This window comes from Halichoerus grypus, chromosome 5, assembly GCF_964656455.1.
Source record: "Halichoerus grypus chromosome 5, mHalGry1.hap1.1, whole genome shotgun sequence".
Taxonomy (NCBI): Eukaryota; Metazoa; Chordata; class Mammalia; order Carnivora; family Phocidae; genus Halichoerus; species Halichoerus grypus.
The window spans coordinates 21,406,189-21,422,423 of NC_135716.1; the positions used below are offsets into that span (position 1 = coordinate 21,406,189).

At 40.8% G+C, this 16,235-nt stretch overlaps 1 protein-coding gene across 2 annotated transcripts in view; it reads left to right on the forward strand.

Annotated features, from left to right (window-relative positions):
• Nucleotides 1–16,235, forward strand: part of EXT1 (exostosin glycosyltransferase 1) — a 274,149-nt gene that overhangs the window by 239,801 nt on the left and 18,113 nt on the right. Inside the window, exons 3-5 of one of the 2 annotated variants that reach the window (XM_036120268.2) lie at nucleotides 1,297–1,404; nucleotides 6,471–6,590; nucleotides 13,898–14,030. In XM_036120268.2, coding sequence (XP_035976161.1) covers nucleotides 1,297–1,404; nucleotides 6,471–6,590; nucleotides 13,898–14,030 — 361 coding nt within the window. The remainder of the gene's footprint in view (nucleotides 1–1,296; nucleotides 1,405–6,470; nucleotides 6,591–13,897; nucleotides 14,031–16,235) is intronic. The other variant, XM_036120269.2, reaches the window with a different exon arrangement.

A 16,235-nucleotide genomic window follows, 5' to 3' on the forward strand; every position in this document is an offset into this window, starting at 1 on the left:
GAGGGTAGATCTGAGTGCCCAACAGCGGCCTCACTGGGCAACCTGCAGACACACTGCCCTGCCTGGAAGCCAGTCTCAAGAGCACTGACTTCAGACAATGGCTTCTTGGTGGTGCTTCCCAAAAGCAAATTGTCTTTTCTGCCCACCCCACTCTGTCGTCTCTTGGTGCCTCTAAATTCTGAGAGTGATGCCCAGGGGGTCGTGCTCCTCACTTTGGCCCACCTATCCCCAGGCTCCGCAGCTCTGGGGCCTGTGGGGGTGGGGGGATCTGCTCATTAGCCTCACTCTGCAGAAAGACCTGCTGAGACACCTGTGCTCATTTCCTGCACCTGGGAGTTGCACTCAGCCTTCCGTGATCTTGAGAAAGCATACTCTCAGCGGAGACTCTCTCCTCCTCCACTCCTTGCTTCCTGGCTTCTCTGTTCTTTCCCCCTCTATGTTCTGCACCTTGCCAGAGTCTGCTTTTGTGCGCAGTGCTTCCTAACATACATCCTTCTGTCGTGTCCTCCAACCGAAGAGCTTGCTTCTCCTTAAGGCCCTTTCCAGTGTGTTCTGTGGAGCATAACCCTAACACTAATGTTCTCATCGCCTCTGTGGGATGTCGCATGAAGCAAGTAGGTCTCCACTTTGGATTAGGAGTTATTCGGACCCAGAAGTGGGTCCTTAACCTGGCGTTTCTTGGCTGACAGATCTCTGTGCAAGCAGGACGTTGGTACGACAAGTGGTTTGGATCCGTCCACAGTGAGCGGAACGAGGTTCTGGCTCCGATGTTTGCACCGCAGGGGAAAGGGGAGCAGCTGGTAGTAGTTCAGTCCACAGCATGCTTCATCAGGAGGGCCAACCCCCATTCTACCCCTTTTGCTCCTCACGGTGGGGTCAGCCACCCCGCAAGCAGACGTGTGGCAGTTACCCTGACAAAACCGTTTATACTCAAGGTTGGTTTTAGGCTGGGATGCTGTTGGTGGACGATTTTTGTTACCTCAGTAAAACTTCTTGGATGAGGCCAGTTGTCTCCATGGCGATAAGGTTAGCCGAACCATGCGCTAGAATAGAAATGGGGTTTTAGCCTTCGGGGGCAAGGCCTGCACACGTCAAAATCTCGGCTCGATCTGTGTAGCCTTCCCGCGACTCGGTAACTCAGGCGAGCTTACTCTTCTTCTGGCCCGAGCGGCCCAGGATCCATGCAGCGATCCGAGTAAGAAACGCCAGTAGTTGGGCTTGTCCTGCTGTCACCTCCCATTGGAAAGGCTCCCCTGCCGCTGCCCTTACATTCACGAAGCCCCCTTCTTCACCCAGGCTGCCTGTATCCCTGTGATGCTCAGCAACGGATGGGAGTTGCCGTTCTCTGAAGTGATCAGTTGGAACCAAGCCGCCGTCATAGGCGATGAGAGATTGTTATTACAGGTAAGGAAGGGGCGCTGGCCTTCAGCACATCAGCGGATTATTGCTGCCCCCGTCCAAACTTTCAAAGAAGATGAATCCAAAAGGTCAGCTCTGTAAAAGAAATTTTATCAGGAGAAAATCGCCTTTGTCATGGCGAATATGAAGTCGTTTAATATGACATTGTTCACTTTCCCACACAAAACCCACTCCGCTACGGGGAAGGTATTTGGCAAAGGAGGTGTGGCAGGTAAAGGATATGAACTTTAATGGTGAGAAGAGGTGTGTGTCCATCCTCTTCCATATCCAGAATTTTTAGAAATTGTACCAGAGAGTTTTTGTACCATCCTGCCACTTCATATTCCTTTCCCCTATTTCTGTAATGGCCTTCAGATTAATTTTCGGAAAGAGGGAAGTCTCTAGGGTTGATTCTTATAATTAGTGTTATCATTGCTCAAATGATCCAGTCTGGGAGCCTGAGCAGTGTTATCTTTAACATGTATATTTAAAAGAGCAGCCTCTAATAAAAAAATGATTTTTTAAATGTATTTTTTGCCACTTGGATCTCTTTATTTTATTGTATTGTATCAAGAACATTTAGCATGGGATGTACCTTCTTATTTTTAAATGCAGGATTATTGTTGACTGTGGGTTCCATGTATTAGACATCTCTGGAGCTTATTCATCTTATTCAACTAAACTTTGGGCCCTCTGATTTAGTAACTTCCTCACCCCCAACCCTGGCAACTCTCATTCTACTCTTTAATTCTGTGAATTTGACTATTTTAGATAGATACCTCATATATGTGGAATCATGTAGTATTTGTCTTTCCGTGACTGGTTTATGTCCCTTAGCCTAATGTCCTCAGGGTTCATCCTTGTTGTCCTATATTGCAGAAGTCAGACTTAATATGATTAAAATGACCATATTACCCGAATTGATCCACAGATTCAATGCACTCCCTATTAAAATCCTAATGGCGTTTTTTACAGAAAATGAAAACTAATTCTAAAATTCATATAGAACCACAAAAGACCCCAAATAGCCGAATCAGTCTTGAGAAAGAACAAAGCTGGAGGCATTATATTTCCTGATTTCGGAATATATCACAAAGCTGCAGTCATCAAAATGATATTGTACTGCCATAGAGAAAGACAGATAGACCAATAGAACAAAATAGAAAGTCCAGAAATAAATCTACCCATATACAGTCAACTAATCTTCAACAAGGATGCCTAAGAAAAGTTTGAACTTCTCACGAGCTGTCTAGGGAGAGGAATATGATATAGAGAAATCTAAGGGCAGCAGTTGTCAGTCACTAAGGATTTCTTTTTTCTTTTCTTTTTTTTCTTTTAGAGAGAGCATGCGCAGGAGGGCCAGGTGGGGCAGGGAGCAGAGGGAGAGGGAGAGAGAGACTCTTAAACAGGCTCCACACCCAGGGCAGAGCCTGATGCAGGGTTTGAGCTCACAACCCTGAGATTATGAACTGAGCCTAAATCAAGAATTGGACATTTAACCAACTGAGCAACCCAGGCGCCCCCACTAAGGATTTCTGAAGCCCTTTTGTGCAATAATGTTTTAGGTTCCACATAAATTGCCATACCACTTTCTCTAAAATTATAGAGTATTTTAATGTTTTTCATTGATGGCATTATATACTTGAACTACCACAAATATTGTAGAATGATTTTTAATGTCCTGGCTCTTTTTTCTTTTTTCTTTTTTTTAATATCAAGAAAATTGAGTTCCTAACTCTGTTGTTGATTCTGCTTCTGCTGCCGGCCAGTCTGCTAGCTGGCTGATGAAGTAGCCCAGTTCTCTTCCTAGAGTAACAGTGAGAGATCTGTACCCACGAGGGCTGTGAATTAGGCAAGCCAGGCTGAACACAGCCCCCAGAACGTTCCTTCCCTCTGGTACTCAGGTATGTGATCTCCGTGGCCCCTGGGACCTCCAAAACGAAAGAGGAGTACGTGACCTAGCAAAATCCTCCCCGGCCCGAATGGTGTATGTGGGAAACATTGACTCATGAAAGGCCAGACAAAAGTGATATGTGTAGTTCTTTCCCATGTTGCCTTTCTCCTTCCTTTTATGATTTTTTTTTAAAGAATGCATCCTCATCAAAGGAAACTTGGGACATAAAAGGAATAAAAAAACATCAGCCATAATCTCTCCAGTTATACACCAACGCGCCCTGTGAGTTTGACGTGGGTAACTTGGAAGTTTGTCTTGGAGAGGAGAGCACTCCAGGAAACTGAATTGTGGTTGTCCACTTCCTACCATTTCACCAAAGCTGGTGTGGATTTCACCTTCTGAAGCAGTTGTTTTGGCCTTGCCTCTGAAGATTTTGTTTTCCGTCCTGCTCCCGCCCAAACTTGCTGGTGTTTGCCCCTCTCGTACGCAGTCTGTCTTTGCCCAGCTGCCTCCATATTAAACAGCGACTGTGCTGTCATTGACAGCCGTGGTGAAGAGCTGGTGCCGAGCCCAAATGTCTGCTCCGAGAGATGTTGTTGTTATGTTACAACTTTCCGTTTCCTGTTTTAGAACAGCTCCAATGTTTTTATTTGCATATATTCTTGTCATTATGTCACCAAGAGAGCTGAATGTTGCTTTCCTGTATCTATTTTGGTAGATTCCATTAGTTTTGTTACCATCCATGACCTTTTATTAAGACTTCGCTGAGTTCTGCAACGCTGAACAATCCGACCAAATTGGAATTAATTTATCACTCTCGCGTACCTGTCTCTCAGGACAAGCAGATTAATAACTAATAGCCAAATGCCATGAAAAGCTGGAACTCTTGTCTTTTCAGGCGGTTGGAATTCTCTTCCAGAGCACTTTGCAAAGAGCTATCATTTATATTGTACGTACAAATGGGCAGCGTATGGTTCACTTGATGTCGTAACATCAAATTGCGGCTTATATAAAAAGGGGAATATATTGGTAGGTTAATGTGTGATATTCCCTCTGGATGCCTGGGTGGCTCAGTCAGGTGGGCGTCCGACTCTTGGTTTCAGCTCAGGTCATGCTCAGTGTGAAGTCTGCTTGAGATTCTCTTCTCCCTCTGCCCCTTCCCCTCCATGTGCTCTCTCTCTGTCTCTCTCTTTCTCTTTCTCTCTCTAGAATAAATAAATAAAATCTTTAAAAAAAAAGTGATACTCCCTTTACTCATTCATAACCATAGCCTACCTAGTTTTCTGGAGACTATGTAGTCACAGTAGCTTTTGGCATTTTTCTAATGGACTGGTTTCTTGTGATCATGACAAAACAATGAAGTCAACCTGTATGACTCTTCGAAGAGGCCACTGACATTCAGAAGAAGGCGTGATTATGGAAATTGAGCAGGGTAACTTTTTTCTAGTCTTTTTTGGCAACCTAGGTAATTTTCTGAGTAAATAAAAATAAATTGTCCTTGACTTATCAAGGATCCATAACATTGATAGTTTCTCTACCTTCTCCAAGGATATTTTACTTCCACTTGACCTTGAGTTCCAATTGCGGGCTAACATTTGCCTGCCAGTGCTTCTCCTTTACCCGTGGCCTCCATGCTTCTTCAGCTTTGGGCATCCAGATACACACTCTGGGCCACAGATTTAGGATCTGCTTTGGCAAGTGAGCTTGTCCTTTTGTTCTTACTGTAAAGCTATTTCATTGCTCCTCTGTGGAATAGTCTTGAGTCAAAAAAATTTGCTACCGCCTCCTTCCCCTCCATGGAAATTCAGATATAGCCTTAGTCACAATGCCATAAGTAACTTTCTTATTAAAGCAGCTAACAGAGCATTCCTGCTCCAGCCCCCATGTCTTTTTGATTAGTTACACGTTAGCGAAGCAAGCATGCAGAAAGAGGTGAGCACAAGAGGGCAGTTGCTAATCACAAGGAATCTCCTCTAAGAGTATAGACTCCATAAATGAAATAGACCTTGAACTATAGGTGAAGACAGGGAGCAAGCCCAGCAAACCTACCAGAAACCCAAGAAGTACGTGTCAGAGCTCCAGATCCAAACAAGTTCACATACAGACATTAAGCAATTGGTCCAACGTTGAATATCAACACCTTTATGTCAATAATAATAATAGCGGTAGTAATAATTTGCTGTGTTAATTAAGCTTCCCATGTTCTAGGCACTGTGCTAAGCACTTATATGATCTCCATTACAATCTTCTGATGTTACTACTGTATCCCCATGTTATAAATGAAGAGATGGAGTCTTTGAGAGATCAAATAATTTGTCCAAGAAAGCACAGCTAGTAAATGGTAGAACCAAGAATTCCCACCTTGGTCTAATTTCTGTGTCCCCGTGTTTAACCATTAAATCTATATTGCTGGTAAAAATAATGATATCCCTATGGTGGGTTCAACTGGCCATGTTCAATTCAACTCATATTTCTTGAATAACTACTATATAAAAGCCATTCTTACAGCCATAAACTGTGTAGCAGGATGGACAGGACTTAGCTCTTTCCTTTAAAATCATGTAGCCTGGTAGAGAACGGTGATGACTGGACGTGTATGATGTTTGACACATCGTGGTAGGTTGGGGTAAAGTGCTCAAGCCAAAAAGAGAGGTCGGGGAGCAGAAGAGTCCTTGGGGTAAGGTCGCAGGTGTGTGCACATAGAAGTAACTGTCTGGCTACAGATTAAATGGAGAGGCTCAGAGACATTCCTTTAGAAGCCCCTTTGTAGATCATTTGGAGTCCCTGGCATGGGCATGTCTTGGAAGTGTTTGGGGGTTAATGTCTTTCAGCCTTTCCCCGAAGCTGATAGCTCCCTTCTGTGTAGAATGTGGTTGTCCATGTGTTAAGACTGAGGATTTGTGAGACCCTAAGCAACTGATAAGCTGTTACCAAATCTTAGAGGGGACTTTAATTTCCATGCAGTAAAGGTCGTTAAAGCTGATCCCCAGTAAGTACTGTTTGTACCTGATGCCTGTTAAGGACATTTCAACTTAGGGGTTGGTGATTTTTAGCCGATCTGTACACTAACACCTGAATGCTAAGAAGTATAAAAGCCTAACCCAGGTCGGTTATTTCGATCAAATGGCATCTCATTGTTTGAGAGTTATAGTTATTATGTGTTCACCTTGTGTTACAGATCCCTTCTACAATCAGGTCTATTCATCAGGATAAAATCCTAGCACTTAGACAGCAGACACAATTCTTGTGGGAGGCTTATTTTTCTTCAGTTGAGAAGATTGTATTAACTACACTAGAGGTAAGTGAGACCCCTTGGCTCTTGGTCTTGAATAATGGTCCTTTATACACTTCTGTTGGCCTTCTCTTTTGTTACTGGTGAGGTGTAATTGGTCAAATGGGACAAAACTGAATTTTTTGTACTGGGATATGTCGATTAACCCTCTTTTACCTGCTCTGCCATGCCCAAGCAGATCCCTCCATTCCTCCCATAACTCCACAGAGGAGAACTGACAGGAGGAGGAATGACCCTCCTTGGCACAGAAATCGGCTCTGTCTTCCATCATTTCAGCAATGTGTGCTTAATGACTGTCCTCCCATCCTTCACACTCAGTGGCATCCTTTGAAGACCTGTTTCTGGAGCCCAGTTAGAAATCAGATAGTGACCAAGTAGGGGAAATCTTCTACAGAACATTCTAGAAATGTGAACTGTGCCAGTTTACTGGGCGCCAGTGGCATTGGTTCTCAAGACGTGCATCCCAACCAGCATCAGTGTTGCAAGGATGTTTTAAGAAGAAAACCGGGATTACGCTTATCTGGTGCAGAAAGTGTTAAACTTTCTGAAAGCAGAAAATCTCCTAGGCATATGGGTGCCCCTTGTAAGTTGCTTTTTTTTTTTTTTTTTTTTTTTTTTTTTTTTTTTTTTTTTTTAAAGGCAGTAGGGAAAAAGGAGAGGGAAGCATGGAGATGATTAAAACCTTTGGAAGTAGAACAGATAGTGATGGCCTGAGGCTACACCACAATAGCACAAAGAGCTAAGAAAAGAGTTAGAAAACGGCACACTCATGAATTACAGACCTGCAGGAAGGAGAGCAGAGGTCCTCTGATGAGGCACACCATTGAGGTGATTCTGAGGTGTTCACATAATGCCACGGGGGCATCTGTGGCCTCACTTTGGAGTATTTGCTTTGGAAAAGTGTTTATTGCTCCGAAAGCTAATGTAATTTGCAGCATACACTGAGGAGTCTGAGTAATACCAAGAAAACTGAAGATCACCCTGTTTTGTCCACACTGCTGTTCTCTTGCCATCCTGGGTGTCAGAGCCTGTGCTGGTCATGCCCTGGGCACAGTGGGGCATTTCCCTACCCCAAGCCGAGCCTGGGCTCCTGCTCTGGTCAGAGTATCTTCTCAGGAATGGTGCACATTTTTGTTTCATCCTGGAACTAGGTGAAAGGGGCTCTTTAGGAGCCAGGCTCACCCCATGAAGGGGACAAGGTCAGAATGGCCTCCAGGGGCTTCCTTCTTGCAAGCAAACCTCTTGTTCCTTAAAATTGATTGCATTTGTTCATCTGTTCATAGCAGCAGGTTTGAATATGTAATAGATTTTACTCTTCTATCCTATTTTCCATCCAAGACCTTTCCTAGGCCCTTCATAAGGAAAGTTGAATGTCAATTTTTTTTTCTTTGTGGAATGAGTGCTTTTTATGAAAAGAGTACATGTTCATTTTAGAAAATAATGGACAATACTTAAAGCATAAAAATAAAATAATCTACCCATACAAAATCACTGTTGACATATATATATACACACACAAACATATATATTCGTTTTTTCTAGGCAAATTTATACACATGTTGTAATTTTTAAGGAGTCTTTCAGGAGTGTCTAGCTGTCTGCGTCAGCAGAGCCTGCGACTCTTAAGCTCAGGGTTGTAAGTTCAAGCCCCACGTTGGGTGTGGAGCCTGCTTAAAAATAAATAAATCAGGGGCGCCTGGGTGGCTCAGTCGTTAAGCGTCTGCCTTCGGCTCGGGTCATGATCCCGGGGTCCTGGGATCGAGCCCCACATCGGGCTCCCTGCTCGGCGGGAAGCCTGCTTCTCCCTCTCCCACTCCCCCTGCTTGTGCTCCCTCTCTCGCTGTGTCTCTCTCTGTCAAATAAATAAAATCTTAAAAAAAATAAATAAATAAATAAATAAATAAATAAATCAATCAATCAATAAAGAGTCTTTCTAAACTTAGTTTATGTTTTTTTCTCCTTTTAATAATGTATTGTTAACATTTTCTCATGCTGTTGGATTTTTCTGCAATTATTTTAATGACTATATAATATTCCATTCATGATATCACTTAATTTCTTTCATTATCCTCAATTTGAAGACATTGCCATTGTTTCTGCTTTTTCATTATTAGACACATTGTTGAAGCAGATAGCCTCAGCACTAAATTGTTGTGCGGGTTCAAGATTACTTCCTTAGGATTAATTCCTTGAATTCAAAGTCCTGGTTCAAAGAATATGACATATGCTAAGATTTCTAATAAATTGTCAATTTTCCTGCAATAGAATGAAATTAATTTATATTCCCTCCAACTTATATGAGAGGACCTGTTTTTATTATTTCTGGTATTTTTCACTTCCACCAATATTGGACATTATATCTTTCAAAATGATAAATCATTATTTTCTTAATTTATATTTCTTGGGATACTAGTAAGAATGATTTTTTTCATATTTCTTAGGCAACTCACAAAGAAAGAAATAGAAATGGCCACAGCATTGTCCCGCTTTTTCTCATAAATTTTTAAGAGCTTATTATATTAAAAATATTAACCCTTTGACTCTTTTGTTGCAAATATTTCCCCCAACTTGTGGCATCCCTTTCTCTTTTGTTTATAATGAGGCAATCTTTTCTTCTGTGGCTTTTCCATTTGCTACTGTTCAGAAAGGACCTTTTGACACATAATTTATATACACACACTCCCTTATATTTTTCTAGTACTTTCGCAGTTAACTTTTTACATTTAGCTATTTAATCCAATTTACTTTTATACATATGATCTGTATTGAAAAGTCTATTTCTTTTTCTTCTTTGACAGATTGTTAGGTAGTTTGTCCCAATATACGAAGTTGTCTTGCCTCAATATTGTCACATGCCACGTTTATGCACCTCTGGGTCTGCTTCTGGCCTTTTGATTCTGCCCTGTTGTCCACTCTAAAACACAAAGGCCACATATTTTCATTTTTCCTACCTTTTGCCCTCCTTTGGTGGACCTCCATTTATTTAACTAATCTACTGTTGGCTATTAATGTTGTTTCTAGTTTGTTTTGTAGAGATCTAGATATAGATGTCTTTAATCCAAGCAATGCATTTCTTCATGTATCTTAGGCTATATTTCTATTTCTCTGGGATGGGGTCCTTAAAGTGGGATTATTACTAAGCCAGAGTCTAGGTTCATGATCTGCTTGCCAAATTACTCTTTAAGAGGATGCATCATTCTGGACTCTCATAAGCCCTCTGGGGGGAGACCTTCTCTAGCGGCCCTCTTGTTAGCCTTAAGGATCATAATTAAAACACACACACACACACACACATACACACACACGACTGTGCAGATTTGCCAGATGAAAGATGGTATCTCATTAATTACATTTCTTTTGAGTATGGTTTATTGCATAGAGCTGATCTCTTGCCTATTCAGTTAGCAGTGCTCAATTATCCTGTAAGAACAGTTGGATGTGTTATATTCATCAGAATAGAATCTCAAGTCAAGCTGTTGTCATCTCTGTGCTAGAAAGGCCTTCCGCTTGGATTTAAGCCATGCAGTTCTTTAGCGACACAGTTGTTTTGAAAACACTATGAACCATGTACTTCATTGAAATTTATAGCAACTGTCAAATTCTCCTTATATCGTTCCAAGACTGGATTGTAACAGTTTGACCCCTCAACCGAATTGCATGAAAGATACCATCCAGTTTCCCTTTTTAATTCAGAACTCAGATTACCCCAGAATTCAATGTAAATAGAAAAGCAGAGAACATAGCAGAAAATGCCATCCGCATACACAAATAAAGCCAACATGTTTATGAGGACGACTTAAGTATCACATATCAAAAATGCCTACTTGGCTTAGAACTTAGATGATATAAGTCAGTCTGTGTTGGAGCTCCTAAGTTATGAAGATAATTCAAAGTTACCCTTAGACAACATAGATTTGAGGATCCTTTGCTTTCAGGATGTTCTACACTCGGACTCTCAAACCCTGGGCCTTTCTTCCTGCTTGCTATACTCTAGGCCATGGGAAGGGGATGACTCCATGTTTGGAGAGTATGAGCCTTAGTGTTGCAGGTGATGCTTAGACACAACTGGAAGCAGGACCCCTTCTTTCCAGTGCCAGTATCGAGTTGTTAATACATTACCGTGCCCTGCACTCTGTCATACTTGGGACTTGGACTGATAGAAGCTTCCTAATTCTGCACCTTGGAATTAAGGAGCTGTTGAGTCAGAGATAGGCTCTTTGGAGCTCAGTTTTTGTGTGTGTATGCAAATTGAGAAGTAATGATGGGAAGAGTGATAAAATATTGCAGAGACAATGTTCCTTCGTAGATCCCATTGTTTGTCAGAATATTACACAGCAATAACCTGGCACTAATGATTGAACAATGGGAGCTCAGTCAGAATCAAGGTGAGTGAAAGAAAAGTACACAAGACTGTAATAATGTGTGAGAAGAACTAATGGTAGTTTGGACAGCACATTTTTAATGGAGTTTTATGAAGTATGCTCCAATTTTTTCTCTTTCTCTCTTACCTAACAGTGCACATTCAAACCATGGTATTGCTGATGCTGTTGTGTAGTGGAATATTAAAAACCAGTGAGATAATGGAAGTAGAATGCTTTGGCTCCAAGTGGGGTAGCATACGGTGGCACTGCGTGTGTGAGGCAGCCTTGCATTGGTCAGAAGACCAAATCAGGGCCACACAGAATGATAGTAACCTGTAACCAATAGTCCATTATTCATAAAACAGGTGGCACAGAAAAAAGAAAAATAAGGAGCCTGTCATTCTTCCCTTTGAATTCATATTAATGAGAAATATTATCCTTATCAGGGGTGTCAGTTACATCTGTAATGAAAAGCTTTTGTATTGTGTGTGTATGTGTGTCTGTGTGCATGTTGTTGATTTTCTTTATAGCAACTTCTAAGTGTGATGTCTTCTTCCACAATAAAGAGTGAGCTCTAGTACTCTGAAAGGATCCTGGGAGCTGTCCAGTGTAGCGATAGGGAAAATTGGACATTAGGAGAGGGACAGAACGACTTTTCTGTTTGGTGAAATGAGATCCATACTCTTTCAGACTTTTGAGAAGGCAAGTGGTTACAAACCCTTTAGAAAATGTTTGTCAGTACGTATGAACAGCCTTAAAAATATTTATGCCCATTGACAAACTTCTAAAGAATCAATTCTAGGTGGGGAAAATTTTAATTCATAAATATATTCATTGCTTTGCATGAAAAAATTTACACTATCGTTGGTCATTTAGGATAAGTAACCCATGAATACTATTAATAATATGGAAAGTTATCTATAATATATAATATCTGTGATATTATAACAGTGTAAAAATGGAAAAATCTATGCCTAGAAAATGAATGCAGGAATGAGATTTTTTTTTTTTAAGGCAAAAAAGTCAAGTCTTAAGTGTAAAAACTTAGGTAGCTATTCCTAACAAATTCTGAGAGGTTATTATAATTTATGTGATATTTTATTGTTCTATTACAAATGAGAAAAGTGAGACATAAAAGTGGCAAATTGCTTGGCCCAGGTTAAATTAAATATTTGCTGTTGCTTTTGTACCTTTGTTGATATCTTCCTATCAAGATTCATTTGAAGAGAGTATGACATGCTCATTGCTATCTCGGAAGAATACTATAACTTGTTGTATCCTTGAATTCAAAACAATAACTGTTGTGATACTGAACCAGAAAGAGTATGACAATGAGAAGCATACTGCCGAAAGATGGTGACCCATTTTGTGGCATCCCTTGGATACGTGTCATTTGTAAATGTGTGGGACTTATGATGCTGTCTACTTTCAATTTATTCTGCGTCTTGATATCCGAGTTCATTTAAGTAACCACATGCTAGAAAGTACATAAATCTGGAAAGCAAAAAAAGTGGATCTAAACAAAAAGCTGTAAGGGAAAATAGACAGTAGATTTGGAAGATATAAATAATATAAAACTAGGATAAATGGTATATGAAGTGAAATTGCTCGCCATATGAAAACCCTTCACAACCGTAAGAAGTTTCTCATAATTAATGCCTAGACAACAGCTTTTTAACACATCTCTGTTGTCCCAAAGAAAGTAAATGTTAATAATTTAGCTAGGTTCTAACCAAATTAGAAACTTCTACCTAGCCATGTAAAATCAGCAGTTTTGATCTGGAGGAAAGAGAAAAATGCAGAAATCATTGAACTAAAATATTTGAGTTCTTCCAAATTACCTCCTTGCTTCCTTTCTTCTCTCTCATTAAGAAATGTAAACATGATAAGGTTTGCAAAATAAATGTAGCTCACTTTATTACTTATCTATCACTATGTGGGATGAGACGATTGTGTTAATAACCTTAAATGATAAAGCTCCATTGAAAATGGTCTTTACTTAAAGTCACATTGCATTAAATGAGGGCCTTGAAAATAATGATTTAGGTCTTAAATCTCTTGAGAGACATGGCAGACTTTTTCTTTTTTTTTTTTTTTAAGTACAGAAAAAAATTGCTGCAAACATGAAATCCTGTATCAAGTTAATTATTTGCCAAATCATGTCTTAATGAGTGGATGGTATAATTACAAGAGTTTGAAAGTCACAGAGAGAAATCTGTAAAGTGGACTAATCACATTCATCTGACAAATGATTCAGGATGGGAGAATGTTTGACTCTAAATGTAGAATTTAATGATCTGCGAGGTCCCAAAGTCCAAAGAAACTAATGAACTAGCATGGCTATTAGTCTTCATATGCCATGGTGCTTGTCCTATTATGTGGGATGTTTTGAACAATTGTTAACTCACTGCTTTTTGAGATGAAATGTAGAAAAACTTCAGCTAACCAGTACCCCAGAGTCCTACAATTGACTTTGAAAGGAAAACAAAATATGACAGATAAATCTGCCTCCCCAATTAAAGGAACAAATTGGAACTTCAACAGTTTCTAGAATGTTCCATGCCTCCTGTACCCTCCCAACCCGGTCTCCGCATGCACATCTCTGTGGACCGAGAACAGATCTTCCTGGCTCAGCCATCAAGGAAGCTGTTTCATGCACTCTGCTTTGAAATGAGAATGTACTTATTATTATAGAAAGACAAGGTAGAATTTATGGTAAAACTGAAGTTTAATTAGGAAATTTCATTAGCCATCATTCATCTCTTTCTCTCTCCCACTCTCTTCCACTGCTCGGTCACTCTGTCTGTGTCCCGGACGCTTTTATCAGTGGAAAATTTGGGGATAGAGTCACTACTTTGAGGGACATCATTCCTCACATTTGGATTGAACATGCTCCTTATCAAATACCATCAAGGTCTCATTCTCACCACATACTGTGTTTTTATCTTCTAGATTATTCAGGACAGAATATTCAAGCACATATCACGTAACAGTTTAATATGGAACAAACATCCTGGAGGATTGTTCGTACTACCACAGTATTCATCTTATCTGGGAGACTTTCCTTACTACTATGCTAATTTAGGTAAGTGAGTTCCTTCCAGGGTGCTGCCCCTTGTTTACCCTCCAGATGTTGTCCAGACTCCGAGTCCCTTGATTTCTCCATCCTGTAGCAGGGTCTTCCCACCAGCCTACATTGGAGATGGCTTTCTAGAACCCTATCCTTAAACGGTGTATCAGGATCAAGAATTATAAATCCAGCAGAGCATTGCAAAATGAAAAAAACTCCTTTCTTGTCTAAGCAGCTGGACTTCACATAGAGTAGACTCATTCCTTTTTGAGAAACAGGCTCCGCAAACTACAGATCATTTCGAACATGACGATGGGTTTGCTATAATTTTACGTCTTCTCGTATATAAGATCGAACCAGGAGAGCTCTCCCTAATTTCTTTTTTCTTTTTTCTTTTTTCCTACAATCTCAACTTCTCTCTCTCCTACCAAAGAAAATTTGAATTAATAAAGGGGAAGGAGAAAGATTTAAGAATGGATGACAAGACAACTCTGTTCACGCATTTAACATTTATTGTGCTCGTCTTATGTACTCTGTTAATGCAATGCTAGGTGTTTAGAAACAAAAAGTCAGATGAGATACAATCTCTGCTCTCAAGCAGCTTTTCATCTAATCATAATGGGGAAAGAAAATGGACAGAGGGAGAAAGCTCTCCAAAAGGCTATTGTTACTGCCGTAGACCCTCTGTACATGGAGCCCCACTTGCGCTAGCGTTAGTAACATTTTAGACCTTTTCCCTCATTCACAGTTCCGAGTTGGAGAAACTCTGGGATAGTAAAGCATCTTTCAAGTCAATGTGGGAAAAAGACTCTAGATTTTCCACCCTGTCCCGATATTCTCCATAACAATCTCACCTCTTTTTTTTTTTTTTTTTGAGTTGTGCGTGTTTAATTTGAAACTGATAAAAAGAAACTTAAAAGAAGTGGTGGCCCGAAATACCAACCAGTGACAAAGAACCCTTTCAGCCAAATCAAACATATTATGGGGACTGTATTAAAATCAGTGAATGGCCCACGCAGGGTAATGTATTTAGAATTTGGTAATTTTCAGAAAAAGGCCAGAGTCAGTAAAAAATGTCTACATATTTCCTGCAGAGAGCAGTGAGATCTCCATGTGGAGGGAGCACATTAGAAGTGTGTACGTGATGCTTCCTAAACTAGTACAGGAAAATGTAGACGCGGTGCTTGTCCTCACCAGGAGAAAGGAAACCCCTCCACCCTATTTCTTCTTCTTCGGCAAAGTTTTGAGAAAGTGGAGAAGTCAGCTTCTTTCTAACATGCAATTAAAGTACCAATCGGATGATCTAATTTGCTCTACAAAACACTCACAGAATCCTTTAGTAGACGTTGTCTGATTCCTACCTTTATTCTATCAACATCAAAGCTTAACTCGAATGTCACTGCACACTCTTGTTTGCATTGAAGCTACCAAAACACAAAATTCCTGGGTCTGAGCTACTGAAGTTTTAGAAAGCTTTTAAATGTGTCTCCAGTTTCTTAGTGAGTTCTTCCGGAAAACCTCATTTGGGGGGAGAAGCCATCTCACTGCTTTCTCTTCTGTGGCTCCTGCTCGTTTTACATATTTATCTAAACCTTTCCACCCAGGGCTTCAGAGCACGCGGCGGCGGAGGTCTGGGTCATGTACTTCTTCCCTCAGCTTATGTCAGAGCCGCACAAAAAGAGCTTCTCGAGAGTGTAGAGGCTTCTGCTCCAAAATGATGATGATGGGGCTGGGGGATAGCTGTGAACAATATTGAGCACTTACTGTTTGCTGGGCCCTGTTCTCACTGCTGTGTCTGCATTCACTCCTTTCATTCTGTTCTCCTAACAGCCCCATAGGTTTGATGCTCTGACTCTCAGCCCCATTTCACAGCTTTGGAGACACCGAGGGGAAGATCCCACCACCAGTGGGCAGTAGCACAGGGACTCACACCTAGACAGTGAGGCTCTGGATGCTGTTCTTTGAACCTTTACCACTTGCTGGTCATTATTGGAAATAGTATTAATCAGGCCAAAAAGACAAATTAAAAAAAAAAAAAAACCCTTAACTCTATTATGAAGAATAAGAGCTATTCAAATACCCAGGGAGAGAGCACATTTCCTTAAATCCACCTTACAATGTCAGTGGCTGGAGTAGACTCTTCTGGGAGTAGAGGGTGGTGAGTGGTGGGCTGTGTGTTCAGACTTCGGGTCCCTAAAAAGCCGCAGGGAGGTCAGAGAC